Below are 26,293 nucleotides of genomic sequence, written 5' to 3'. Positions count from 1 at the left end.
ATTGCTGAAAATATGGTTAAATAGGATGTTTTTAAAATTTTGGTTTAATACATTTTTTGGAAATATGGCCAAATAAGGTTTTAGTGTAAAATAATTTAATATCTAAACTAATAGAAAGTTGGGGAAGAAAGGGAGGATTTTTTGGGAGGTATTTTTCCATGGAGGGTTTAAAATATAAAAATAGCGGAAACTGAAAAAGGAGGAGAGGATTTTTTTATTTTTTTATTTAAATGGCGGGGAGGATGTTTTATGGAGATTTGGTTATATGGTACTTTTTGGAAATATTGGTCAATAGGGGATTTAAAATGTAAACAAATTAAAATGTAAATTGAAAGTTGGGGAAAAGTGGAGGATTTTTTCAAAGAGATGTTTAAATAGAGGGTTATTCATGTACAAATAGTAGAGAATTGAAATATGAGCTTCATATACTCTCTTCCAACTGAGCTATCCGCTAAACTACTTTAATACGCACACCCACACACGTTATATCTCATGTACGTTGCAGCACAAATGGCTTAGACTCATGCAAGTATTTATGCTGAAGACTTGAAACAAATAAAAGGATCTCACCCATGGAGTGCAACTTATTCCCTATATATATATATATATATATATATATATATATATATTTGCTGATAGCTGACTGTGAAGCACCTGAGGATAAGCTACCGAGCTTTGCATTGCAACCCAATTAGTTCAGATATTCATAGCAAAAAATGAGTATTTGCTCCTGTGACAAAGTGATTATCCAACTGATCTCACTTAATTTCAGCGAACGTAACGTAGCAGGAATGGCACATGGATTTTTTTTTTTTGAAGAGAAACGGGGAGGAAGTAAGATACTTCCCCCTCGTATGAATTAGATTGAAATATATAGAGGTTTACATGGATTTTAATAGTCCTATTGCTATCATTAATTCTTATGCAACATTTATTATTCATTCATATATATTGTTGCTTTGTGTATGCCTATATCAAGAACATGTAAGCTTTGAAATGGACGTTTGAAACTTTAGCATGGACCTCCTTGGTTTCTTGTCCTCCCCAAAAACTAAGGGTAGCTAAAACGTCACCATCTCAGGGTCACAAGCTAAGGTTTTGAAGCAAAATTTCAACAAGGACATCTTGATCTTTAGCATATAAGATCAGCATTGTTGTTGTGATTATATTGAATTACTCTAAAGAGATATAACTCTCTCTTGTCCTCCATATTTTCTGACCTATTTTTTTATGGTTAGCTTGTGATCATAAACATGAAGTTGAAGAAGGAAAAGGAAATGGTCTCCATAGAGCCTTATGAAGTAGCAAAACACGCCATGGCAACCGAAGCCGCCACCCAGAGAGAGCTCTTTTACCATATTTTAGATATATATTGGTTGTTACTTGAGGACCCATTACCTATCATGCACCAATTCCCTCTAATATTTATTCCATTTAAGTTTGTTTTAAGTCAGGTGGATGGTTTAATTCAAAGAAAGAATTAAAAAAAAAAAAAATCCTGCGATGCACAAACCTCTAGTTGGATTGGTTCTACTAGTCAAGCTTCCATTAGATACAATCATCACAGAGAGAGAGAGAGAGAGAGAGAGAGAGAGAGAGAGAGAGAGAGAGATGTTCCATTAGGTACTGGTCAAGATCTTAACACCATTGAAGTGATGGTTAGCATCCAAATATTTAATACAGGCCGGTTTATAACCACCCAAAGGTACCATCTAATAAATGAAAGGTTGCAAGCAATTTGATACGCTAGGGGTTCTAAACACATATATCAGCAGCAACAGATAGAAATACTACAAGGTGCAAATATGAAGTATGGTTTCATGTGGGGGTGATTCATCTTTGGATGGCTGTTGAGGGTCTTGCCTAAAATTTTCTTTTGGTCATATGGCTTGGAAATCAGAAGGGAAAGAAGGGTTACTTAAAATGGTTTCTTGTTGTTTTCAATGTGTTTTTGATGTCAAAAACAAGTCCAGTTGGGAAAAGATGGTTTAGCTTGAAATAGTGATAGAAGGAGATGATGGGTTGTTGCATTGTGTGCTTAGGTGTTAACTTCATGTTGGCCTTCGGTTGAAGTATTCACAACGGAAATACCCTTATAGTAGGAGGCCATGGATGCCTCCCCAAGAAACCAAAAGCCACCATGCATTTACTTCTTGATAGCTACTTCAAACCTCTTGTAATTCATGTCCCAATATCAGAGAGAGAGAGAGAGAGATGAATGAGTTCAAACTGGTGTTTTTAGGGAAAGTATGACGTACAGAGTGGTCTCCTGTCCTTATGGCATTGGTTTCCAGGAGTAATTAAGTTGATGTGATGGTACTCTTCAACCATTCTGCTTATAGCTGAATCCTTGGATGAATCAATGTTTATCTCTTATGATTTATACATGGGCTATCCTGATGGAGGAGTCCCTCTAGGCACATAATTGTTTTTCAGATATTAGAACTGAGTCCTAGGTTCCCCTATGGTGCGTGTTTTGCAATGCAAAGAGCGATACAATTAACCTTGGATTGCTGCCACATCATTCGATCATGGAGATAAACAGTTATCAAGCAGCATGCAGTGGATGGCACCCAAAATATACCGTGTATGGCACATAATACCCATCTTGTTTGATAGCTGTCCATCTCCATAATCGAATGATGTAGCAGACCAGTCATGCATGGAGGGCTATACCATTCTCTATGATGGGAATTGTCCACCGCAGATGATCCAAACTTGTAGAACTAAAGCCCTTACAGAGGATCAGCAAAAGGTTCACCAAAAAAAAAGAAAAGAAGGTCTACTTAAGGATATGAAACCTACACCCTGTGGTATTTGATACGTGCCCAACTATCCAATGCAAGTAGGTGACCCTACTCTCTCTCCAGTTGTTAACCAATGCCTCTATGTAACATAAGACTTACGAAAACATGCATACACCACCAAAATAATAACAAATTGATGAGGAGAAGTAACACACTTCATCGCTTCTTTTTTTTCTCCAGCAGTCATTTTCAAGCCAAAGCAAGCACACGTATTTAGCGAACACAAGAACCTGCATGCAAGGATATGTATACATAGTTAATTAACCATCCATGAGGCATGTCTTATGAAATTAAGCGTACATTTCATGCATGCTTTAAATTTGTTCTGATGCATAATTTAATAGCCTCTAGCTGCAATTCCCTGTGGCTGGTAAACTTTGATGGTAGACATGGTGCATCTCTCCCTTCAGTAGGAGAGAGAAAAAGTTTTTCAAGAAATACCATCTTTATCATGCCTGATCATTTCTATTCAACTTTTGTATATATCAAGAATGGTCAGTCTCACATGTGCTGCACGTGCCAGACACTATTACATAGAAGTTGGTAAACACCCATTTCTTGGTTTTCCATGAAGCTAAGTTGTTGTATACTAACTATATCTGAAGCTGTCGCTTTTGATGAAGAGAGGGAATGTGGTTGAGTATGGTGTACTTTAATGGGGCTGACAATTTTCTTGTTATTCCTTCCTCTTGTGGTCATTGGTTGATGTCCCTTTTAATTCTAGCAAAATCTTGGATCACTTGGGGGACTAAAGAGGGCCCACTTGTCTTATTTCCACATCATTCACACATGCTGGGACCATCCTGCCCTGCTCCATCTTGGCAAATTTTGAAGGAATTTGTTTGGTACATCCCACCAGGGGTTTGTCCAACTGCTCCAGTTTTTTTTGTTAACCAAAATATTTTACCAAGTACAACCTTGCAACATACTTTATTCATGTTTTTTAAGGTTTTATGAGCCTTTATTGAAACACATAACATTTGCTTTGACTATGTTATCATTTCGTGATTCTTATTTCTATAAGAAAAGCTTACAAATTTATAATATATATCCATCGGTAATTATAAAGATGATTATGAACAAGATTAGGTATCACAGTCTCATTTAATTAATACTGGCCGTTGCCATGGAATATCATATTGCATAGGTGATGACCATATTAATCGTAGTAGATAACCGATGTTGTTGGATAGCGTAGATTTCGCACAGAGCCCGCATGCTGACTGGTGAAACTACTTTGACTAAAAATAATTCAAATGGATTATTCTAAGTTGGTGGCAATCACATTCATCAAGAAACCATCTGCAGTAATTGAATTGGCATCAACATCAAAAGATCAATTATTGGGCTCTATGGTTTTTATCAGACAGTGAAGTTGGGTTAATTCCATTGCTTGTGTGGAGGCACATAAATGTGAAAGAGATGTGAAGGAGAACAGTCCAATTTTGTACAGTGAGAATCCTCCATCAACAGAAAAATATGACCTCCTAAAAGTCGTCTATCAATAACATTGGACTGGCCATCTACATGAAGGTGAAGAAAAGGAGATAGGCCACCCATTTCTCTGTTGATGCCATACTTACACGCCATAAGTTTCATCAATTTCACAAAAGGTTAGAAAAAGAGATGAAGTAGAAGGCTGATGTCATTGATAAATTACATTTGTATACTTTCAGACATTTTTGGAACATTAGATGATGATTTGTGCATAAAATTATAGCCATTTAAAATATGAAATGCAGTAGCGAGTTAAGGGCACAAACTCTTATTGCTTGTTATTAATTTGGAAGTTTAAGCAATTATCATTTTGCACTCTCCAAGAATGATGTTGTGAGCAAGATGATGATAATTAAATCAATAAATTAGACCCTGCAACACTAATTATTATGACATAACTGAGTCCAAATGATATGTACATAAGATATCCATAATCCCAATCATTCCTTCACCCAACTATTTCTTTAGCTCCTCTTAGTCCTCTTCAAGTGCCAACCCTCCTAAACATTTCCCTGCAGTCACATTCATGCATGTTCTCTGTGCTTTCCAACTTGTACTTGGGATTAACAATGGCATGGTAATGTATTCAAGTCCAATTGTTTCATAAGATAAAATCATCTAGCTATTCAAATTTGTCTTCAGCATATAGTCTTTCTAAAATGAGATTTGCACTGCAATTTTTCAGTTCCCAGAGGTTGTGAACCATGTGGATGCATTAAAAACATCCCTCTACACAACAGTTCATGCACCAAGCTTGGGGTTTTAAGGTTTTAATGTACCTACCTCCTTCTAAATTTAGCAATTCTAATGGGGGCAGTCCAGCTGTCTGCTAAACCATTTGCCACTATGAGGAAAAGTAGTTTAGTAGGTTTAGAAAATAGAAAGAGCACTACAAACTGAACATGTGGCTTGTAATATTTTTTTTTAATGGTCAAGTTTTTATAACCTTGCTAATTACTAGATCCACCAAATACATACTTTATCAGAACACCACAAGCTATCCATTTTTCAATTTATATCAAGCAATCTAACCACAATTCCGCACTCATGGATGATCAAGATCGCTCACTAGCTCGTACCTTAGACATTGCTAATGCATGCACTCTAAACTCCAAATTAAGTTCAAACAATCATAGATTTTTTATGTGTCTCCATATAGAGAGAGAGAGAGAGTCCTGTAAGGAATATTGTTAAGGAAGTTGAGAACATTATTAAGTTACAAGGATAGGTGCAATTGATAGGGATGGTTATATGTGCCAATGGCCAAACACGCCAAGTTGTAAGGGCGCTACATGGGCACATATAATAATGTTATCCCTCGCTGTCGTGTTAAACTAACAAAAACGACTTCCCATCCAAACCCTAAACCAACCCAACTCTCTCATTTCTTCTATTTATCCTCCCCATTCCTTCTTTTCCACCCCTTATCCTCTTCGCATCCTACTGCCTCTGATCATCTCCAATTGAGGAAACTTGAACAGCAGCAAATTAAGGACCTTCGATAGTGATGGGATCATCCTCAGCAGCCACCGGATCCGATGACACAAAGGTTTGCCCTCGCGGCCACTGGAGACCTGGTGAAGATGAAAAGTTGAGGCAGCTTGTCGAGCAGTACGGTCCTCAGAACTGGAACTCCATTGCTGAGAAGCTGCAAGGAAGATCAGGTGTGTATCAGCTCCTCACCCTTAATAGTCTTCTTTGATATCAATATATTCATCTTCACAAGAGAAGAGGATATGCTACCACATCTCTGTTACTTTTCTTCTCAAAATAATAATCTCTGTTATCTTATAAACTGGTCTCCAAATTCAAGTTTGTGAAGCCATGCATCACAAGTTCTTGATCATTCTCTCTCTTATTTTCTTTTTCTTATTTTCTTTTCTAAGATATGAGTTCTTATATATAGCTCACTCTTTGCAGGAAAGAGCTGTAGGTTGAGGTGGTTTAACCAACTAGACCCAAGAATTAACAAGAGACCATTCACAGAGGAAGAAGAAGAGAGGCTCCTCGCAGCTCATCACATTCATGGAAACAAGTGGGCGTTGATAGCCCGACTTTTCCCCGGTAGGACTGATAATGCTGTGAAGAACCATTGGCATGTGGTCATGGCTCGACGGCACAGAGAGCGATCGAGGCTCTTCGGCAAGAGAAGTAGTCATGATCGAATCCTCCATAGCTCCGACAGCACTGCGAATGGCATTTTTACTTCATGCTCAGCGCCTCAAGAGGGAAGTAATTACTCAAAACACATCCAATTTGATGCTTGTAGACTCTTCGAGTTTGGAAGCTCCACCACCGATAAGTTCCCTGCGTCACCTTCATCATTTTCTTGGGCCTTCTCTGGATCAACCATCTCATCATCACCTCAAATATTTGGTGCTAAGAGACGGGGCTTCTATAGGTCTAAATATAATTATAATGTTCTTGGGAGATCCCATTTCCATGACCTGTCCCTTCGCTCTTCTTATCATCCTTACAGGAGTTTCAATGCATTGTGTGGCGTCGCAGACCACACCCGGGTGGTTCCTCAATCTATCAGGTTCTCCGCCACAAGCGATGGTTGTGGAAGTGAGGTAATGAGTGCAACTGAAATAATTAGACTTGGGGATTCTTCAGCTAGAGCAATGAATCATAGAGCCGATCATAACCAGCAAGATGATGGTGACAGGTCCTTGAAGAAAGGCAAGGATGTTCCCTTTATCGATTTCTTGGGTGTTGGGATCTCCTCTTGAATTCGTAAATTATCGCATGCAGATCTGTACACTTGGAGTTAGGTTAGATATCTAAATTAAGAGAGATAACCATGCATGCTGGCAATGGTTTTTGTTTGCACTGTTGGTATCATGAAAGTTTCATGGTTCTATCACGAGCTTGTATTTATTCTGAACTGTCAAAACTTCCAGTTCATTAATTTATCGACGCTTTTGATCTCATTAATTTGATTTTGTCCTTATTTCGGTGGCTTAAAATATATATGTTATTGAAGTATTCGGTCTATGATTTTGTCCTTATTTCGGTGGCTTAAAATATATATGTTATTGAAGTATTCGGTCGACAATAGAGTTAAATCCCCTTATTGAAGTAATTGGACATATTCCATCATATAACATGGACCTAGTTCACAAAATTTGATACATATTTGGGAAACATAATTGCAGCATTTGAGTCTTAATTTGTCAAAACAAGCATGGGTAATACTTTTAGTTTTAGTTATAAAGATACCTTTGAAAGCATGCAAAGGTACGTACCTACTTTTATTACTTTTTCTTTTTGTTTCACCTGTCTGAAGGTAGCAGAGAACATTAGTTCTTGATAAAATGAAGTTCTCACAAGATGACATTTCCCTTAGATATATCATTAGCGTAGCTGATGAAGAAAGTGCGTGTGTAAGTTGATCCAGACCCACTCCTCAAAAAAAGTTGATCCAGACTTCTTCCAGCCTCCTTTCTTGAATGTTGATGTTGTAACTTTGTTCAAAATCAATGAAAGAATAGGTCAAGATAGGGTTCTATACAAGTAAACGTGTGGAGGGTGAAATTAAGGTATGCCTTCTTTTGGTTTCTTGTCCCGGATGTTCTTCATTCAAATTAACCATCACACCTATATCTTTTTATTGTTAAGTTGACCATATCTTTTTTTCTTTAGAAAACCATCCAGAAGGGATTCGAGTTTGGCTAGACTCCTACTTGTTCATTGATCAAAGGAAAATGTTACAAAAAATGCCACTACTACCTGTTCACAGATTCCAAGGAAAACTTTTTCTCCGATGCTTTGTCCACAGAATAACTGAAGGTCTTCCTCTCATACCCAAGAAGTCTTTACAGAAATAAATGAAGGAACAAATGGCTTGCAGTTTCTTGGGCAAAAGATTTGTCTAATGATGTTGCCAAGCCCAACTAGCTAGAATTATTCGGCAATTATTGGTTACAGTAATGGTTGTGATCATAAAAAATGTCATGTCATTAAATTAATTAATTTTAAAAGGTTTATACAATAAAAAAAGCTTTATATAGAAGAATCCTCGCATAAGATGATGGTTCACGTACTTTTCATTGTTGTGTTAAGCAAATACGTCTTACGCAATGATTATTATTGTGCTTATATACTACATCAAATCAAGAATATTGTCTAAACTTGTGCCATAAAAGAAAAAAAAGGTCCCACCAAGAAAAGAAAAAATACTGACTGCATATTTCTGAAGGAGAAGAACAAGAAATCCTTGCCGCTTCAGGTCACAGCACGAGATTCTGCTTCCAAACTGAACATCAGCGGGAACTTTTGTGCAGCAAAAGGAAAAAAAAATGAAGTTATATCAGCATATCACTACGTATTGGAGTAAAGCAATCATGTTTTGATTCTTTGTAGCTAACTTCTCTCTTCATCTTAATCTAATCCTCTTAAAATCTTGCTCGGATGCAATTCAGTCTAATGGTTAGGTTTATTTGTTTTTTTTTTTGGTACATGGTTATGTTTCTTTGTTGATAAAATCTTTATAATATAGAAGTTGGATGCACAATGAAGGACATATAGAGAAAGAAAGTCAGATTTCACTTAGAAATGGTTTAGGCTAATTGTAGGTGTAACTTGACAACATCTGCCAAGAAGGTGTGCTTCTTACACCAGAACTAACGACCTTTGTAACCTCACTGATGGCGCTAGATGTTACATTGGACCTTGTGCAAATTTATATTCGAAAACTCCTCGGTTAGGGACTAATCAAGAGTAGAGTGAAGAATTAGTCATGATTGATGAGGTAGAAAACTCCACATCCACGTGAACAACACGTCTATTGTAAGAAAATCATTTAGGGTTGTTTGGTTAGACGGAGTTGGGATCTGAAATGAAGTAAGTGGCTCTCATTCCAACCGTTTGGTTGGAGGGAGTCCTATTCTGATTTTGATTTTAAGGTAGAATAGAAATAGTCCAATCCCCATAAAATCCATTCTCGACTCTTCCATTGAAATTCAAATCTCCATACCAATTCCGATTACACCCACGAACCAAACACTTTAGAGAATATGACCATTTTGATTTTGATTTCGATTCCGATTCTGGTTGCAAACCAAATGCCTCTTTATTAATGACTTCTTCATGATAAATGGTATATTATAGTAGATGAAGAACATGTCACTTTTCTTACCAAAAAAAAAAAAAAGAACAAGTCAAATGATGTTTGGATGCATGAGATTATAATATGGAATTTTAATATCTACATGTCTTCCTCACCCCCACACCGCAGCCGCACCCCCCATAAAAAAAAAAAAAAAAAAAACATTTCTAAGTAAAATGCCTACTTATCTAGGGATGTATCCATGCATGCAATTGTTATTTGATAGACGATTAGTTATCCCCAGCACACCAGTAATTCGACAAACTCGACTATTTAATTCAAGAATAGCGATGTAAAGGATCTGCCTGCTGGATGAGTTTTAAAATGTCAATCTGTTACAATTGAAATCTGTCATGGATCAGATTGGTCAGAATTGGATGACGACTGCAGATCGACAGTGGCAAGACCTGCAAGATAAGTCTTCGATCGGAGTAGGCTCCTGTGGAAACCCTCCAACACTCAAATCAGATTTCTGCAATAGAAGAAAAAGAGTGAGCACTTTTTTTAGAGAGAGAGGACGTACCCTTGAGATCTCTAGATTATCTCTTTTTATAGGCGAGGTTGGAGCCGTGAGAAGGGGAAAGGCCATCCAAGACCTTTTTCCCCCTATTATGTTCTTGAAAGTCACGCCAGATCCTCTGACTTTCTGAAATTTAGTAGGTCATGTTGTCATCCCATTTGGTAGATGGCCAGCCATCTTTATCAAAAGCTTAGGATTACAACTAAGGTCATTCTACTCATGGCCACTCACATATCTTAATGAGATGACATGATTGGGCTACAAAAAGATCTTGCGGTCATCATGATAAGCTACTAATTTTAATGATTTGATTTGACGATCGTACGAAAGCTTCGGATGAATAACACCGGATGTAATGACTGAACTAAAGAGTAGGAGGAATGGGCCTTGAGGGCCGATTATACGTCACCGAGCAACAAAGCTAACACGAGTATCCAAATCGGAGCTAACGGCTGAAGTAGGAGGTCAACAGCATGAACAAGGTTCAACGACCTGAGGGCGATAATGTTGGCGAAGAGTCGGTGGATCCATAAGTAGATCAACAGCCAACGAAAGGACCAGGGTCGATAGAAAGCTCATAGACTGAAGTGGATAGTCAGCTTATTCAGGATTCACTCGTATCTTCGAAACTGGCACTAAAGTTATATCCATAACAATTAGCTATCAAAGCATTGTTTGCATTACACAATTCTTTCATTTCCACATTGGACAAATTTAGTGTTTAGCTTTCACCATCCAAGAACTCACATAAAGTGACGTTTCACCGTATCCAAGTGAATCAACAAATGGAGTGGTTTGATTCATAAGGATCATTTGTTATTTATGTTGATATTATCTGTAGGATGAGCAAATTAAATTCAACAATTAGTTAAGCATAACAAGATGACTATTAGACATCACCAAGATACATAGCAAAATAAATAAAATTATATGAGATACATGTTTGCACATATGTGAACATTATTTTTTTTTTCCTCATCTTGATATAAAATAGATGGTTTATGCTGCCTATCCAATCATCATATAGTCTTATGAGAATTAGACCCACCTTATTTCTTATTTAGAAAAAGAAAATAAAAAAAATTATTCAGATCAAAGAAGACATTTTTACATTGCAAACATGTAGCCTACCTCCAAATAGTCTATAATTTTTTTATCCATCTTTCGCCAAACTCCCATCTAATGGCCAGGATATGATCTCACAAGTCTATGTTCCTCTGTAGATGAGCAGAACTAAAACTATCTTTTTTTTTTCTTTCTTTTTATTGATAAAAATCAAAATTATTAAATCCAACCTGGGTCTCGATCCGATCAAGGCATCGGATCAATGGGTCAGCGGTCTAACCATTGGATCAATGGTTGAACCGACGGGCCAATGCACAAATAAAGGAGGAGGAGGTAGAGGGGGTGGAGTGGAGGTGGAGGCGGAGATCCCATACAGAAAAGGAGGCGGAGAGAGGAGGGAGCCGAGTGGAGGAGGAGGCGGATGTGTTGGCCTGATCTCCAGCTACCTCCAGTCCTGCAACCTGTGCAGCCTCACCCACTACTGTCGTAGCCTCTGCACTGCTGTCGCCGCCTCTGAGAAGGCCTGGCTCTCCCAGTGTCGCCGCCTCAGCCCACCACTTGACCTCCTCCCCCAGTGGCACTCCAGCCGTCTGACGCCCACTCCTACAACGCCCTCTGTCGCTTCCTCTCTGGTGTCTCCCCCCTACTCGGTATCTAGGTCCACCAGAACCTCAAGCTCGGCAACATTGTCTACATCCTCTAGGGCTTCCTCTCCATCACCGCCTGCCGCGTTATCCCCCAAGAGCTTGGCCCTCTCAGCCTCAATGCTGGCCCCTTCCTCTAGATCCCTGTTTTCGAGATCCTTATCGATTTCGATGGTGCCCCCTCACTCCTATTCCTCTATGATCGCGATCTTGCCAACGACTCTCTCTTCTCCGACACCGTTTGCTCCCTTGATCCCACTGCCAACATCTTCCTCCTCGAGATAGACACTTGCCCATCCACTAACCCATCTCCACCTTCCAAATCCCATCTTTTGTTCTACTCATGAAGTTTCTCTGCCACTTTCGAGTCCAAAAATCCCATCTCAACGAAGATCTTATGTCGGTCAGACATCACCATCGCCTTGCATTTCTCATCGTCTCTGGCGCCGTCACCAATCGGGTTATACCCAGAGCTCAATCGGATTACACCGGGTCAAATGGTTTGCAGTCCAATCGATCGATTCACATGGATTTATCTCGGATTTTAAAGATCCAATTAAATAACCAGCCGGATCTCATGGCGGGGTCATCGAATTTTCGTTCCAACTGGCCGGATCAGGTCTGGTTAATAACATTGGTAAAAACAAAAATTATCTTTTTTTTTAATAATAAGCGAATTCTTTAAATCTTAATTAACCCAATAGCTATAAAGAAAATCTTAATTAACCCCAGAAAACTAAAGCCCCCATCACTTCCCCACTCCTCTGTCCGCTCACTGCGCAGTCCACACTCGGAAATGTCGGCGACGGCGTTGGCGATCGCGATGAGGCTGCCCTACTCTGCTGCCACCGCCGCTCCCGCCGGCAAGGCGCATTGCCCGCCGGTGTCGCTCCGGCGGAGGACTGCCGTCGTGAAGGCGGCGGGGAGGACGCGCATCCACCGGCTGATCGAGGAGGAAGGGACGGTGCTCATGCCGGGCTGCTACGACGCCCTCTCGGCGGCCATCATCCAGAAATCGGGCTTCAGCGCCGGCTTCATCTCCGGTTACGCCGTCTCCGCTTCCCTCCTCGGCAAGCCGGACTTCGGCCTCCTCACGTCTCTCCCTCTTTCTCTCCTCCGTTCTCTCTTTCCTTATTGTTTTTTCTTTTTTGAAAAAAGTGAATTCTTGATCATTTTTCTTGATTATTTTATTGTTTTTTCAAGAGAAAAAGGTTTCTTTTTTTGCTTTCTGGTGATTCAGGGCGCCGGAGATGGCGGAGACGGCACGATTCGTGTGCGCGGCGGCGCCGCTCATCCCCATTATCGTCGATGCCGGTTCGATAACTTCGATCACTTCCACTAGGGTTTTTGCTCTCTAAATGGCATTTTCGTAATTTAGTAGGAAAAAAAAAATTGGCTATGTCTTATTTTTGAGTGGGAGCACGGATGGTAGAAGATTTTAGTGAATATGCAAAATATCAAGAAAGAGTTCTTTGTCTGATTACTCCAATTGATAAAAAATATGGAAAGGACCTTTATTTCCAAACCCCTCCCTTTCTTACTGTTTTCTTTTTTTTACCTTACTTTAAATTTAAAGGTAGAACCAGTTCAAGATATTGTTTCATTAAGAAAATATCGAATATAAACTTAAATATATTCTTAATAGTTCTTGTTCAGGCTGGAGCTGGATGAAACCTTTGTTCAGTTAAAGCATTTTACTAGGAAATCAATTAACCTGTCAAATTAACAATTCGATAATTCATGTCAGATGACCTTATGTAATTGTGACATTACCCTTTTTGGTCAAAGTTATGTCACAACTTCAGTAAAAATTATGTCAAAAAATGACTTCAAAAATGCTATATCATGTAAGAAATTGTATAAAAGAATCCTCCAATACAGGTGTGCCTTAAGTTTTGTTCATTGCCTAAGAAGGAAAAGAAAAATCATGGACTAATGACTGCATCTTGTGGGTTGAGCCTGTCAGTTGTATCTTGTTGCTTAGGAAATTGTTTTTTGGATTTTTGTCCAAAGCAAAAAAGAAAATTTATTGAAACGACATATCTATTGATTAAAATATGAGCTATGATGAAAATCATAGTTTTTGGTGATCACATCTTACACCTTAATATTTTTCACTCATTTTAGCCATTTTAAGTTCTATTTTAACTGTCAGATGTTCCTGTATGATCAAGTGTGTGCTCTTAAGTGTTTTAATTTGACGAACCACTGGTTAAGTGCAAAAGAAAGACATTTATACAAAAATAGCTATGCCATAAGAGGATCTGCTGAAATGCCATGCTTCCTACTGTTTATTAATGACATTGAATAATGATAATGAGATAGTCTGCAACCTTTAGCAAAGTTACCTCTCAGATAATGTTTGTTAAAAAAAATTAAGATTGGAAAATAACTTGTTTGTTGGTTCTCAACTTTTTAAGGACTAAGAAACTCATCATTAATAACATCTGGTTTCCATGAAGGAATTAGACAAAAGAAACTCAAATATTTTTACAGAAGTTTTGCTTCTTGCTTGTGACAATCAGAATCATGGTTCAAATGTTAGTTCATTTGAAAATATGAAAAGGTTTGTGTTTTAGAGGAAGTGCGGATGGTTCTATTTGTTCTTTGGTTATGAAGGTCCTTTAAGAAGAATGGCATTCTATTATCATTTGCAGGATCCAGTTTGTTCCTGACCTAAATTCATTTCCACAAATAGCCCAAATTTTTTTTTTAGTGATCCTCATCAAATGAATTGTTAGTCTCATAGCTCAGATTTATTGGAACCACGATTCCAACCTCCAATAAGAACAAATATATAATTAATATACAAAATCAATTTAATTTTGGAAGGACTACCAATTAGGGAGTTGTCAAACTTTCTACCTGTTACTTGTTGTAAGGTTGTAGCTTATCATGCATTATGATTCCAACTTTCAAAACATTTTATATTTTTAACCTACAAAGTTTTTGTATAGATCGCACATGAGACCCAGGCTGGTTATTCATTCTTTTGGTTTCAATGTGCAAGTTAATAATAGACCAGGGTTCAATGTAACTTAAAATCAATATGAACCAAATGGAGCTACTGAATTTGGTTCAAGTCAACCTTTATCAGAAGCCAGAATTTTATAGTCCAAAATATTTGGTATAATTATGAACTTATGGGGTAGCTTTTGATTGTTTGCATCTGTAACTATAGTTTCCTTAGACATATTTCTGCAGAAATTTTTCACTGTTTCCAATCTTTTCTATCTTGAATTTTTATTTCTAGAACAAGCATTGCCACTCTCTAGCTACTAAACATTGTCTCCTTTAAATCAATTTCACTGCTTATTTGACTGCGTTGTTACATCTTGTAAGGTGCATCTTAGATATTTTCATTGTTAAAAATATTCTAGATACGGGAGGTGGCAATGCTCTCAATGTTCAAAGGACCGTTAAAGATTTAATTGCCGCTGGTGCTGCTGGTTGCTTTCTTGAGGTATGAACAACCATTATACTGAAAATCATAGGCTTACTATGTCGCACCTTTTTGTATTGGTTCTCAAATTTTCACATTTGTTCCAGGATCAACGATGGCCAAAGAAATGTGGTGAGAGAACTATCCTCTCTTCCTCTTCTCCTTTTGTTTTGTTCTACATTATTGTCTAATATCTGCAGCATATTGTCTTTGTTCAGTTCTATTTTGCCATTATTCTTGCGATGATTCTAACAATTGTTATTGTTCATCTGGTATGTGGGTGACAAGGGCACATGCGTGGCAAACAGGTAATTTATGGTGGATGATATTAAATTCTTGTATCCCTTCAACTTCTCTTAGATGTACAAACAAAATCCTATTTGTATATCAAAGACTAGTTCTGAAATCTGTACAAAAAAGAAAAAAAAAGAAAAAAAAAGAAAGAGTCACTGAGGTTTATCTATGCATGCATGCAAAGTTTTACTTGGTAGAAATTACATGCATTCCATTTCCTCTACGCAGGCAAATTTTATGTGTGCTTGTGCATTAAGTGAATATTATATCTAAAAATGTTTTCTGCTTTCACAATTGACCCTTAAATATAGTTATTTGTCAATTCTTAATTGTAGGTGATATCAGCAGAGGACCATGCAGCAAAAATAGCATCCGCAAGAGATGTTATTGGTGATAGTGACTTTTTTCTTGTTGCTCGAACTGATGCTCGTGCAACCTCTGCTAAGTCGGGTTTGTCTGATTCTATTTCACGGGCTAACCTCTATATGGAGGTATTCTATTAAAAATACTAACTATCTGCATCTTTATTAGCAGTTTATTTGGAATTTTTGTCAATACCCAAATTGCTACCTAAATTTGTACTCTTGTATTGGCATATGCTTTTACCAATCTATATAATATTTATTTTTTCCTTTAAAGAATGCATGCCTGTCTGCATAATGAGCTAGGAAAAATATCATGATATGAGAGATAAAGCTGGAAGAGTTGGAACGAGTGTTGACAACTGTACACTAAAAAAGTATCTCTAACATTCTTATTCCTGTCGATATATTTTTTTAACAATTGTGTGATAATGTTTTGGACATTGACAGAGAGTACAAATTCAATATTCTTTGACAAACCAAACTTCTCTAATGATTCAGCTATTCTCAAGCAATGTCTATCTATATAAACATCTCCATGAAGTAATTTCTTAAATTCAACTTAATGTTTCCAAGTACAATCTGCAGTTTTCTGTTCCAACCATTTTTCTGTTGTGCATGTTTCTGCTCCTACTTGCTATGCTTTGATATTCTTATTATTTATCCAATTAAAAATGGACTTATACTGAGATAACTTATGCTTAATATGCCCTCTTTAATATTACCTTGGGAAATGCAAATGAAGGACTATTCTGAGTTCTATTAGATTTATAGTTTGTGTCACTTTGTTCCCTGCTAACAGAATCTGTGTTCTCCTCAAGAAATGAAGTTTATGATTGTGTATCTTTTAATCTTTTATGATTGCTTTCATTTGTGTACGAAAGGGACTATTCTTTAACCTTTAATATTCCAGTTATCGTATTTCCAACTGATTTTCCTTATAATACTTTAATGAGATTGTCAAAAGGGTTTTTATATAGCCTTACATTCATTTTACAACTTTTAAATTCGTAGTATTTCTGCAGCACTCAGATGATAGAAATACCTTCCCATGGTGTTATTGTAACTCACGGGGTAGTTTAACAATCTCCAACCTTCTTTGAGTTACAAAATATTTTAATGAACTTTGTAAGGAACTGAAGCTGGTAAGCCCTCAAATAAGGCGCTGTATAAATTCTGCTAGTGTCAACCTTGTGACACAAAGTATGAGCCATCAAGATTTGATGACTTACTACCACTGTTTCTTATAATTATATTAAGATGCGGTTGCGTTGATCTCTTATTTTTTTTAATGCAACATGTATATAATTAAGTTTATTTCATTTAGGTTAAGCTCAAGAGCCTGAGTGCTCCCAGATGTGGATGGACTGATTCTATACTGCAGAGAAACTTTTGATGACTTAGAAGTGGTATTTTTACCTTATGCAGGCAGGAGCAGATGCCTGCTTTGTGGAGGCACCGAGGGATGATGATGAACTCAGGGAAATTGGCAGGAGGACAAAAGGTTACAGGGTCTGCAACATGCTTGAAGGTGGAGTTACACCCTTGCACACGCCACAGGAGCTCAAAGCAATTGGTTTCCATCTCATTGTGCATCCTCTTACAGCTCTTTATGCATCTGCACGCTCATTGATTGACATTCTCAAGGTTTTGAAGGAGGCAGGAACCACCAGAGATCAGCTCCACAAGCTTTCTACATTTGAGGAGTTCAACAAGTTGATTGGATTGGAATCCTGGTTTGAACTTGAATCTCGATATTCTAAAGTCAAAAGTTCTGTTGAAGTCTGAAGAACTGTAAAAATGTCCGGAATTTTTGTGGAACATCAACGCTTCATGTTCCGTTCATTAGATTTTCATCTAAAAGTTTTAGTGGTTACCATCTCCAATCCACTGATCAAATTTTTGAAAAGAAGTTTGTTCTTAGTTTTGCTATTACTAAAGCACATGCGGAGTTTATTCATATCCTTGAAGCTAAATTTATATGGAACTCTTTGCTATCTCTTAGAATTCTGGTATTATTTTAGATGATGCTATAGAACTTTTTTGGGGAATATATCAGCCAGCCATGGAGGTCATCCTAATACAAGGGTTCAGAAATAAATCCGAGATTTGTGCAGTAGTGCATTAGTTCTGTTTTATTTATTTATTTATTTATCATTAGTTGTGACGAGCTTTCTGTGGTTTCTCTATCACAAGCTGATGAATTTGAGTAATGGCACATAGAAACCCCTGTACAATTGACTTGGGAACCAGAAATATGATGATGAGTTCCAGATCAAGTATCATCAAGCATGGTTGCATGACAAAAATCCTGTGGATGGGTGTGATTTATTCAGGTTGTTTGCTTTTTCTCTTTACATTTACTAAAAGATTTGGTGATTTTTAAAATTACGTGGCCATGGATGTGGGCTTGGGAACTGTTTGGCAGATTCTTATTAAGCTAAGAAATATTTAAAGTTGGTGTTTTGAGATTTAAAAAAAAAAAAAAAATTGTGCTGTGAAGATGGCCCTTGCGCAAGGATAAGGTTGCTCCATTATTGTCATCCAGATGTCATGAGTTCAAAACATTGTAAGAGTCTCTCTGTTCATGAGGTTAAGGCTGTGTACGTCTGACCTTTCTTATATTCTGCTGTTGTAGGGTCTTGTGCACTAGGATCTTTTTTAAAAAGAAAAATTATGTTGTAATAACTGTGAACTAGGATTATACTTTAGCCCGCTCTGTTTCGAAGGATATGCCACCTTTTTATTCTTCTTTGTGAGTCAGATGAGAGATTCAAAGCTGTGAATCAGTCTGACAAGTTCTGGGTACCCCACCACCCTTCCAACCACCACTCCACTCGCTTGAGATTGTGGGACCAAAGGGTGAGAGGAGCTGCCAACAAGCTTGAGGCAATCTCACCATATCCATGCTCCAACCATGATCCCTTCATTCATGCCCTCCATCAAATCCTCCCTCACACCTGATCACTCCCACAAACAAAAAGTCCCCCAGCACCCCTGCCTTCTCTCACCACCATTGTTTCTCAGCCCCTTCAAAGCCAAGAATACCCGCATCTCCTCTTCAGCTGGTGCAATAAGGGGGTTTTCTTGTCCTTCTAATTAGAAGAAGTGGTAGCCACGAACTCCAGTGTCTTGGCATGTAACCATAAGCTCTCAGGAGCACCAGAATCCAGCTTGAAGCTCATACCCATATCATCGACCACGTCCACTTCGTCTTCTAGACCAAAACTGCCAATGATCAGAGCCCAGCAAGTTTGGGCAGCAGAACCAAAGGAAGAGGAACTGGGGGAAGAAGGGCTGCGCTTCTTGGCCTGGATGCCGCTCTCTTAACAACAGCAGCCACCACCTCGTCAGCCAATGCCGGTATCATCAAGGAGTATCTGCAGAAAAGCAAAGCCAACAAGGTACATTTTGCTGCTGCTGCTGCTTACATATTGTTTTTCTTTCAATTTTAAGATTAGAGAGAGGATAAAATACATGCAGATAATGATTAGTTATATTGGTTCTATATCTTTTCAGAAATCCATAATGGATCGTTAAAGTTTAATAGATGATTTAATATAGTATTAGTAAGAAATAACCAAACAAGTTTGTCAATTAATTCTTCTTTGATCTTATTAGGTAAAGATAAGGTTATACGTTTAGATGAAATGGAATATAGATGATCAATACATGGGTAGCCAATTTCTGATCAAGGTTATTGGTTCAAAACAAAATGCTAATCCACTAAATGGATCTTAGGCATAGCAAAGCGATCGGATCAGTAGTACAAATTTATAAATATAATATTTAATCTTAAGTATCTAATAAACTTTCAGCAGAACAAAATTGACTTTACAATTTTTTTTAAGGAGAAATATTGGTTTTAGAGATATTACATTAAATATTCATTAGTAAGATTTTCTTTTCTTGAAACTTTTCATTTCAACATATACAATGCATGCCTTGTATGTTTATGCATGTGTGTGTGTGTGTGCATGTGAAGAAATTTTTGCATGAGGCAATGCAAAACAACTGAGAAAATTTATGAAGCACTTACATGATCATAGGATTTTTTATGAAGACAATGCTAGTATGCTGACAGAATTTGCCAGAGTATTCTACTGTTACTGCTAAAAATTTTTACTTGGTACTACAACATTTGGATATTCTATGTTGTTATGAAGGCTTTGATCATGCTGAAGTGAACCTATAATGAACTTGACTGAAATTTTTTTTCCTTTCAAGATTATAAGCAATTAGAGAGTCTCCTGTACTGTTGCTTCCAAATAAGTAGAGTTAACCTCACACAATGAAGCCAACCAAAACCATGAGCTGGTTTAACTTGGACAATCCAATCTGAAAATTGCCAACTCTAGAGATGAAAGCTTCTTGATTCAAGATGTTTTTTCCTTAATTTCCTAAACTTTACATCTTTATGATACATGTTGTTTTATAAGGTTAGGTAGTATTCTTACTGATATTGCAATATCAATTCACCTGCATATCACTAAGATTCTAATGGAAATTTGTGCAGGCACTTAATGACAAAAAGAGGTGGCTACAAGTGGTGCAAACTTTGCTCGAGCATACACGTGCCAGTTCCCTGAGAACTTCATTGGGTGCCAAGATTTGGCTAAAGACAAGTTTTGCAATACTGCCAAAATTATCAACTGTTTACTATAATTAAATCATAATGTGTGCCAGCAAATGCATGTGGCATATTTTGGTAGTATGTGTTTTGAATACCATAACCATAATTATTAACCTTTGTTGCCTCATCACTCATTTATGTAAAGCACCAAATGTCACGAACATATGATTTCTCGCATTTGATCTCTTAAATTTGATATCTCATTTCCATATTCTCCAATTAAATGAAAGTTTTTAGTAATTGTTGCCTGAGTCTTGAATTGGTGTGTCTCTTAGGTTTGTTCCAAATACACTCATTTCTAATTCTTGCTTATTTTGGGGATTGCAGTCTTCTGTTCTCCATAAGCTAGATTTAATTCGTGTAAACATTTTTTATTTCCTCAAACAATGACCAATTCTAGTTCCGGTCAAAGTTGTAATTCCTCTTGAGTCTCTTAGGCATATGTAGTGATTAAAGACAATGTAGTGAAAATGCTAAAATTATTGGAGTATCTCTTATTCACCAATGTTGACTATAGAGAAATAGCTGCTACATCTACTGAGAAATTCTTGTATTTAGCACATGGTGTTTGATTGCATTATCAGGTTTACATTTGAAATTTTCTGCTCTTTTCCCAGTTTACCAATCGATTATGTCCTATTTAGCATGCCTGGAGCTATTTGAGATTGCTGTTCATGTATTTTCTTGTGCTTGGATCCTGTTCCGTGCACTCATATTATTAGTCTTGTTGTGGGAATGCAGAAAGTGCCATTCGTCACTGATGACTTGGAGATAGAGTGTGAAGGCAAGGACAAGTACAAGTGTGGATCCAATGTCTTCTGGAAATGGAGAAGATAGAAATGACACTCGTCTTCCTTCGTTCAACTATTCTGAACAAAACTTTTATTTCCATCAAACTTTATGCACCCCCACTTTTTTGTATTATAGTGCTTTTTTTTTTTTTTTTTTTTTTGAGAATCAAATTTGAAGTACATGGCCAGAGTTGCATAAGCTGTCCTTGTAATTAGCAAGCTAATTGAAACATCTCGATGTCTTGCATCTGTCATTACATAGACAATCACCAAAATGAGAAACAAAGTTTTCGAAACATGAACCAAGAAATCATGTCTGATAGTATACTTAATAGCAATATATCTTTTAGTATGCGTCATAGAGTTATTCCAAGCCAAATACAGGTCCAAGTCATCAGATCTTTGGATGTTCCAAGCTCCAATATCCTTTTTAAGATTGCAGCTTTGGACAACAGACACCTGACCAATTTTCAGTATCTAAGAGAAAGCATGTAATATGTTCAGGGTGACCATTCCTGTCCCTTGGCTAAGAAAGGAGTATATAAAACAATAAGAGAAGCAAAAACTTTCTCAAAAGAAAAAGGGAAATTAAAAGAAAAAAAAAAAAGCAAAAACATGACGCAAACGGTGGGAAAGGTATGTTGCCTGATATATACATTTGACCTTGTTTTGATTGGGGACTAATACTATACATATTCAGAGAGAGTAGAATCCAGTCGACCACATTTCAAGTCGGATGTATGTATGTATGTATGTTATCAAAAATGTATCTGGGTCAAATGGACAAAATAAAAAGTATACTATTTCAGAAAAAACAGCAGAGCATATAGGGAATTGAATGTATACTTAAAATGAAAAAATAATGAAATTGAGAAGAGGCTGCTCGGTAGTAGAGCAAGCAGACAAGATACCTAGAAAAAAGTCTCTTTTTTACCTTATATTGCCATAATGTCCACGGTAACAAAGTTTCATTGAATGAAAAAACTGCATAGATCAAGGTTTGCTATCCCGATTCCGGATCCCGTACTAGTGAAATCTCACTGTAGTGTCGGTATGCAGTATGATACAGTATGGTTGTATCGGTATGGGGTGGTTCGACATATTGGTACAGTACTGATATGATATGGTACATCCCATACCATTAGGTATGGGGCGGTATTATGGTGAACACTGGCATAGACTTTATGAGCTTCTTTGCTATTGAAAATTGACAAGCATTCTTTTCCTCCCAGAAAATATATAAAAAATAACCTCTTTGTTTTGCTCTGAAAATTTTCTTTGTACATTAGAATTTCTGTGTGTCCGACTTGACCTATCAAAGAAAAAGAAAAGTACAAAAAATGATAAAATTCACGCTATTACTCTTCTAAAAGCTGATGAGAGGATCGTCACATTCATAGGCAATTTGAAACCTAGGTATGCTTGCACCAAGATGTAGATCCGTTGCTCCTAAGCTGGAAGCATGGGATTGGGGACACATTGTAGGCTTCTCCAGCAACAAATTCACAGCGCCATTTAGCCCCAGGCCTTAAACCAACCAAACTAACATTTCTCAAGCAGACACCTTCAAACTTTGCACCCCCAATGCCCTCTAAAACTGGTGCTTTCTCAATGTTGAGACCAAAGACATTGCTAATGTAAACACCAGTGATACTAGGAAGTGCCTTTCTGTCCCAGCCCTCATCGGGGTGGTCATTAGAACCTCTGCTGAATCTTATAGGTATTTTAACCCTCTCCATTTTCACATTAGTTATTGTAATGTTGCTAACATATCCTCCTCTGCCTACATCCGTCTTCACTCGAACTGCAGCAGCAGAATCCCAGACATGCAGATCTTCCACCACCACATTGGATATCCCACCAGACATTTCACTTCCAATTCCGACACCTGAGCAGGTTGGAGTGGTGCCTGAAACCCTTCGAATGATGATGTTTGAGCTAGGACGAGCCATGGAAATACCATACTGATCCCATCCACTCTTTACAGCAACTAGATCATCCCCACTCTCGATGTAACAGTCTTCGATACACACATTTGTACTCGAGTCTGAAATATGTGCTAGAAGAATTAGCAATTGGATTCGGTAGAAACTTTGAACTAAATGTCAAGATTATTTTTATGTTTAAATGCTTTTAACTGATAAAGCATATAGCCAGAGAAAGGAAAATATCATGGACATTGAAAATTCTGCTAAAAGCATCACTTTCTATTTCAACATTTTGATGGATTTGAGCTCATAACTTGCCTTCTTATATATCCAAAGACAATTCCGAAGTTATTATGTTTCTATAATTATGGAAAGAGTAAAATGTTGTATGCAAAACGTTGAGGAAATATAGTTGCAAAACAATAATTTCAGACTGAAACAACAATTCCAGACTATGTGGTGAAAGATCATTCTTAGAAATTGTTGAAATTTTGTTTAAATGGACTGAGTAAGATTAATACAGAATAAATTAACATACCTGGATCGATCCCATCAGTGTTTGGAGAATGAAGAGGTGCCAAAACTGTTAAATTTTTTATGACCACATCACTGAGGGGAGATAAAAGCTGTCTGTTGGTTTACAGGATAATGGAGAAGTAATCTGAAGGAATCATGAAAGTTCAAGCTTAGGAAGATTTTACCTGCAGTAAACTGGATGAATTGTCCAAAAAGGAGAATTGAGGAAGGTGAGGTTGGAGATTAAAATGTTGTTTGAATTAACCAATTCAAGGAGATGGCCCCTAGTGCGTTCCAGAGTTCTACTCCACCACATATCCCACCACATCCTCCCTTGCCCATCGATGCTCCCATTCTGTCCTGTAACCCAAGGGTAGCTTTCAGTATTTATAAGAATAAAGAACATCCACAAGGAACTAAAAGACAAAAAAAAAAAAAAAAAAAAAAAAAGGAAAAAGAAAAAATACAAGGAGGACCCTGTGAAAGAAAGATTTTACATACTACATCAATATATTTCAAATAGAAAAAGGAGAAACAAATGGATATAAATGAATGTACTCATCTAGGATTCCTTATATGAAGATCAGATTTTTTGGTGATGATATATGATGAAATCATCCAAAGAAGGATAGGCTAATTAGTATCCTCAAAACCTTCGAATTATTTTTGAAGTAATCAAGTGTTCAACATTGTGTCAAGCTCCTAATTTTAGCAAAAGTACTGGACATGAAGATATCAGAGGTTTTTGTTCAGCAAAGTGTATAGGAATGATGGTGGCAATTTGTCAGAATTCATGACACCAGGTAATTGGCTTATGGGTTAAAGTTCGGGACACATATGAGGGAGAAAAGGAACCATAATTGTTTGTCTGTCTCGAAGAAAGCTCTTTTATCTTGAAAAATATAAGTTCTGTAGATCACTAGTAAAGTTAGCTGGGAATATTGACTGTTGAGTCTCTTCTATGTTATTATCTTCAGCTTGTACTGGCTATTAGATGTGCACTATTAATGTCTTTGCAAAAGTAGTAGTAATTCACTGTTATGACGTACCAATGCATCCCGTTTGTTTAGCACATTTGAAGGCTGTGATTAACTAGACAAGGTGAGAGAAGCCAAGTTGAGAATGGGGACCATTGAAATGAATCATGTGGAAGGGGGAATGGGCTATATATACCAATTCAGAGCATGCACGTCCACTAACTATTTTGAGACCCTTATCTTATTCGACAAAGCACTATGCCCTTGGGAGCTCCAACATGGCCTTCACATATCCTCCATCAGCACAAACTTTTTATTTTATTCTCACATATTCTGTATTAGTTTTCAAATTTTCCTTCTTTGGTATCCAAACTAAACTCATCTACAAGTAGAATCATTTCATGTGCCTTGTACTATGTGATTCAATCCTCAGTAGATTTATGTCATCATGCAAGAAGAGGCCAGCCATCTTACTACATCTCTGATGTAAATAAGCTTAACTGCGACGCTCCAATTTGATCCAATTATCTGAAGTTGGTATTGTTGATGGTGCCTCAATACTTTGCTGAGTGAGTGTTCAGTCCAACCAATCTATTTTGCCTTGGAAAGGAGATAATCACTCATGGTAAACCATGGTGAAGTATTGGAAGTGGGTCAAATCAAATCACAGCTTCATACCAGAAAGGAAAATTCGTACAAGGCAGAAGAAGGTGTACCGGTAATAACAACATCGGTGAGTCCATCCCCATGAATCAGGCTGATATGGCGCCCTCCAAATCTCTCTCTCCCACGTCCATATGATGGCAAGGCCTCTATAACAGGCCACTCCTTGGGATCCTACACAGATCAACAGTCCAAGTTCCATTTCCTTATATCAAGGATATAGATAAAAGAAAAAGGAAAAGTATAGATGAGAATTGCTTCATAAAATGATATAGATTATTACGAATTTAGAAAAGCAAGGCTCCCAGATTATCTCAATCTTTTGCAATAAATTTTCTTAAAATTAGTATATTTTGTGCTGTATCATCTTTTATTGTTTCTAATCCAAAGATATAATTCAGAAAACTGACAGTTTCTCATTAGCAATAACATCAAAGCGTTTGAGAGAGAGAGAGATCCTCCACTAACATAGAATTACAAGTAATAATCAAAAAACCTTTCATTGCCTACAACTGTAACCCCCTGTTCTCCTAATCAAGACCTCTAGCATTATACCACTAGTCCAACTATAAAAAAATCAAGAGCTACTTTATCATTGAATACCTGTGACCCCAAGATAACTGCCCCCTTCTCCAAAAACAAAGTGAAGTTGCTGGTGAGATTAAAGCTTCCAGTAACCCATCTCCCCTTTGGAACATTGAGTTGAGACCCACCCTTGTCTCCAAACTTCTCAAGATGATCAATAGCCCTCCGAAACGCCTCGGTGTTCGAAGTCTTGCCATCTCCCACCCCACCAAATCTTTCTATAGAAAACACCACCCTTCTTGGCCGGCCGGGCTGATAGAAGCTGGAGCAGCTTCTCACCGGCCCGGCGCCGGCATCATCAAGGGCCGGCGGGGGTATCGCCGATACCACCGCCACCCTGGAAGATGTGGTCTGGAGCCATGAAAGGCCCAAAAGGGCCACGGCTCCGAGGAGGATAGCCAATGAAGGCCTCCTCCTCAGACAAACAAGCCATGGTTTCTGTGGGAGTTCCATGTCTCA

The 26,293-nt window shown here is 37.7% G+C and overlaps 3 protein-coding genes across 3 annotated transcripts; 2 read left to right on the top strand and 1 right to left on the bottom strand.

Annotated features, from left to right (window-relative positions):
- The first annotated feature begins 5,694 nt into the window (after nucleotides 1–5,694).
- Nucleotides 5,695–7,241, top strand: LOC105038489 (uncharacterized). The gene is made up of 2 exons (XM_010914301.4): nucleotides 5,695–5,968; nucleotides 6,225–7,241. Exons 1-2 carry the CDS (start codon nucleotides 5,812–5,814, stop codon nucleotides 7,034–7,036), a joined length of 969 nt encoding a protein of 322 aa, XP_010912603.1. The 5' UTR covers nucleotides 5,695–5,811; the 3' UTR covers nucleotides 7,037–7,241.
- A 5,131-nt stretch (nucleotides 7,242–12,372) lies between these two features.
- Nucleotides 12,373–17,738, top strand: LOC105038488 (carboxyvinyl-carboxyphosphonate phosphorylmutase, chloroplastic). The gene is made up of 7 exons (XM_010914300.2): nucleotides 12,373–12,738; nucleotides 12,884–12,957; nucleotides 15,024–15,106; nucleotides 15,193–15,217; nucleotides 15,374–15,393; nucleotides 15,715–15,870; nucleotides 17,170–17,738. Exons 1-7 carry the CDS (start codon nucleotides 12,440–12,442, stop codon nucleotides 17,527–17,529), a joined length of 1,017 nt encoding a protein of 338 aa, XP_010912602.1. The 5' UTR covers nucleotides 12,373–12,439; the 3' UTR covers nucleotides 17,530–17,738.
- Nucleotides 17,739–22,403: 4,665 nt separating this feature from the next.
- Nucleotides 22,404–26,293, bottom strand: LOC105038684 (probable polygalacturonase). Its single transcript, XM_010914564.3, has 5 exons — nucleotides 25,853–26,293; nucleotides 25,303–25,423; nucleotides 23,795–23,969; nucleotides 23,632–23,702; nucleotides 22,404–23,212 (listed from the first exon to the last, which is right to left on the bottom strand). The coding sequence occupies exons 1-5, from the start codon at nucleotides 26,285–26,287 to the stop codon at nucleotides 22,578–22,580; spliced, it is 1,437 nt and encodes a 478-aa protein (XP_010912866.1). The 5' UTR covers nucleotides 26,288–26,293; the 3' UTR covers nucleotides 22,404–22,577.

Source organism: Elaeis guineensis, chromosome 1 (assembly GCF_000442705.2).
Source record: "Elaeis guineensis isolate ETL-2024a chromosome 1, EG11, whole genome shotgun sequence".
NCBI lineage: Eukaryota > Viridiplantae > Streptophyta > Magnoliopsida > Arecales > Arecaceae > Elaeis > Elaeis guineensis.
Note: the sequence above shows the minus strand (reverse complement) of the source record. Positions and strands in the feature narration are given on the sequence as shown.

What these genes read in the sequence shown, in the direction of transcription:
- LOC105038489 (XM_010914301.4), top strand. Translation starts at nt 5,812, where the DNA reads ATGGGATCATCCTCAGCAGCCACCGGATCCGATGACACAAAGGTTTGC. An exon ending in GAAGCTGCAAGGAAGATCAG is followed by an intron (nt 5,969 to 6,224) that starts GTGTGTATCAGC and finishes CACTCTTTGCAG; the next exon opens with GAAAGAGCTGTAGGTTGAGG.
- LOC105038488 (XM_010914300.2), top strand. Translation starts at nt 12,440, where the DNA reads ATGTCGGCGACGGCGTTGGCGATCGCGATGAGGCTGCCCTACTCTGCT. An exon ending in CTGCTGGTTGCTTTCTTGAG is followed by an intron (nt 15,107 to 15,192) that starts GTATGAACAACC and finishes CATTTGTTCCAG; the next exon opens with GATCAACGATGGCCAAAGAA. An exon ending in ACGATGGCCAAAGAAATGTG is followed by an intron (nt 15,218 to 15,373) that starts GTGAGAGAACTA and finishes GTGGGTGACAAG; the next exon opens with GGCACATGCGTGGCAAACAG.
- LOC105038684 (XM_010914564.3), bottom strand. Translation starts at nt 26,287, where the DNA reads ATGGAACTCCCACAGAAACCATGGCTTGTTTGTCTGAGGAGGAGGCCT. An exon ending in CACCGATGTTGTTATTACCG is followed by an intron (nt 23,970 to 25,302) that starts GTACACCTTCTT and finishes CTTGGGTTACAG; the next exon opens with GACAGAATGGGAGCATCGAT. An exon ending in CACTGATGGGATCGATCCAG is followed by an intron (nt 23,213 to 23,631) that starts GTATGTTAATTT and finishes CACATATTTCAG; the next exon opens with ACTCGAGTACAAATGTGTGT.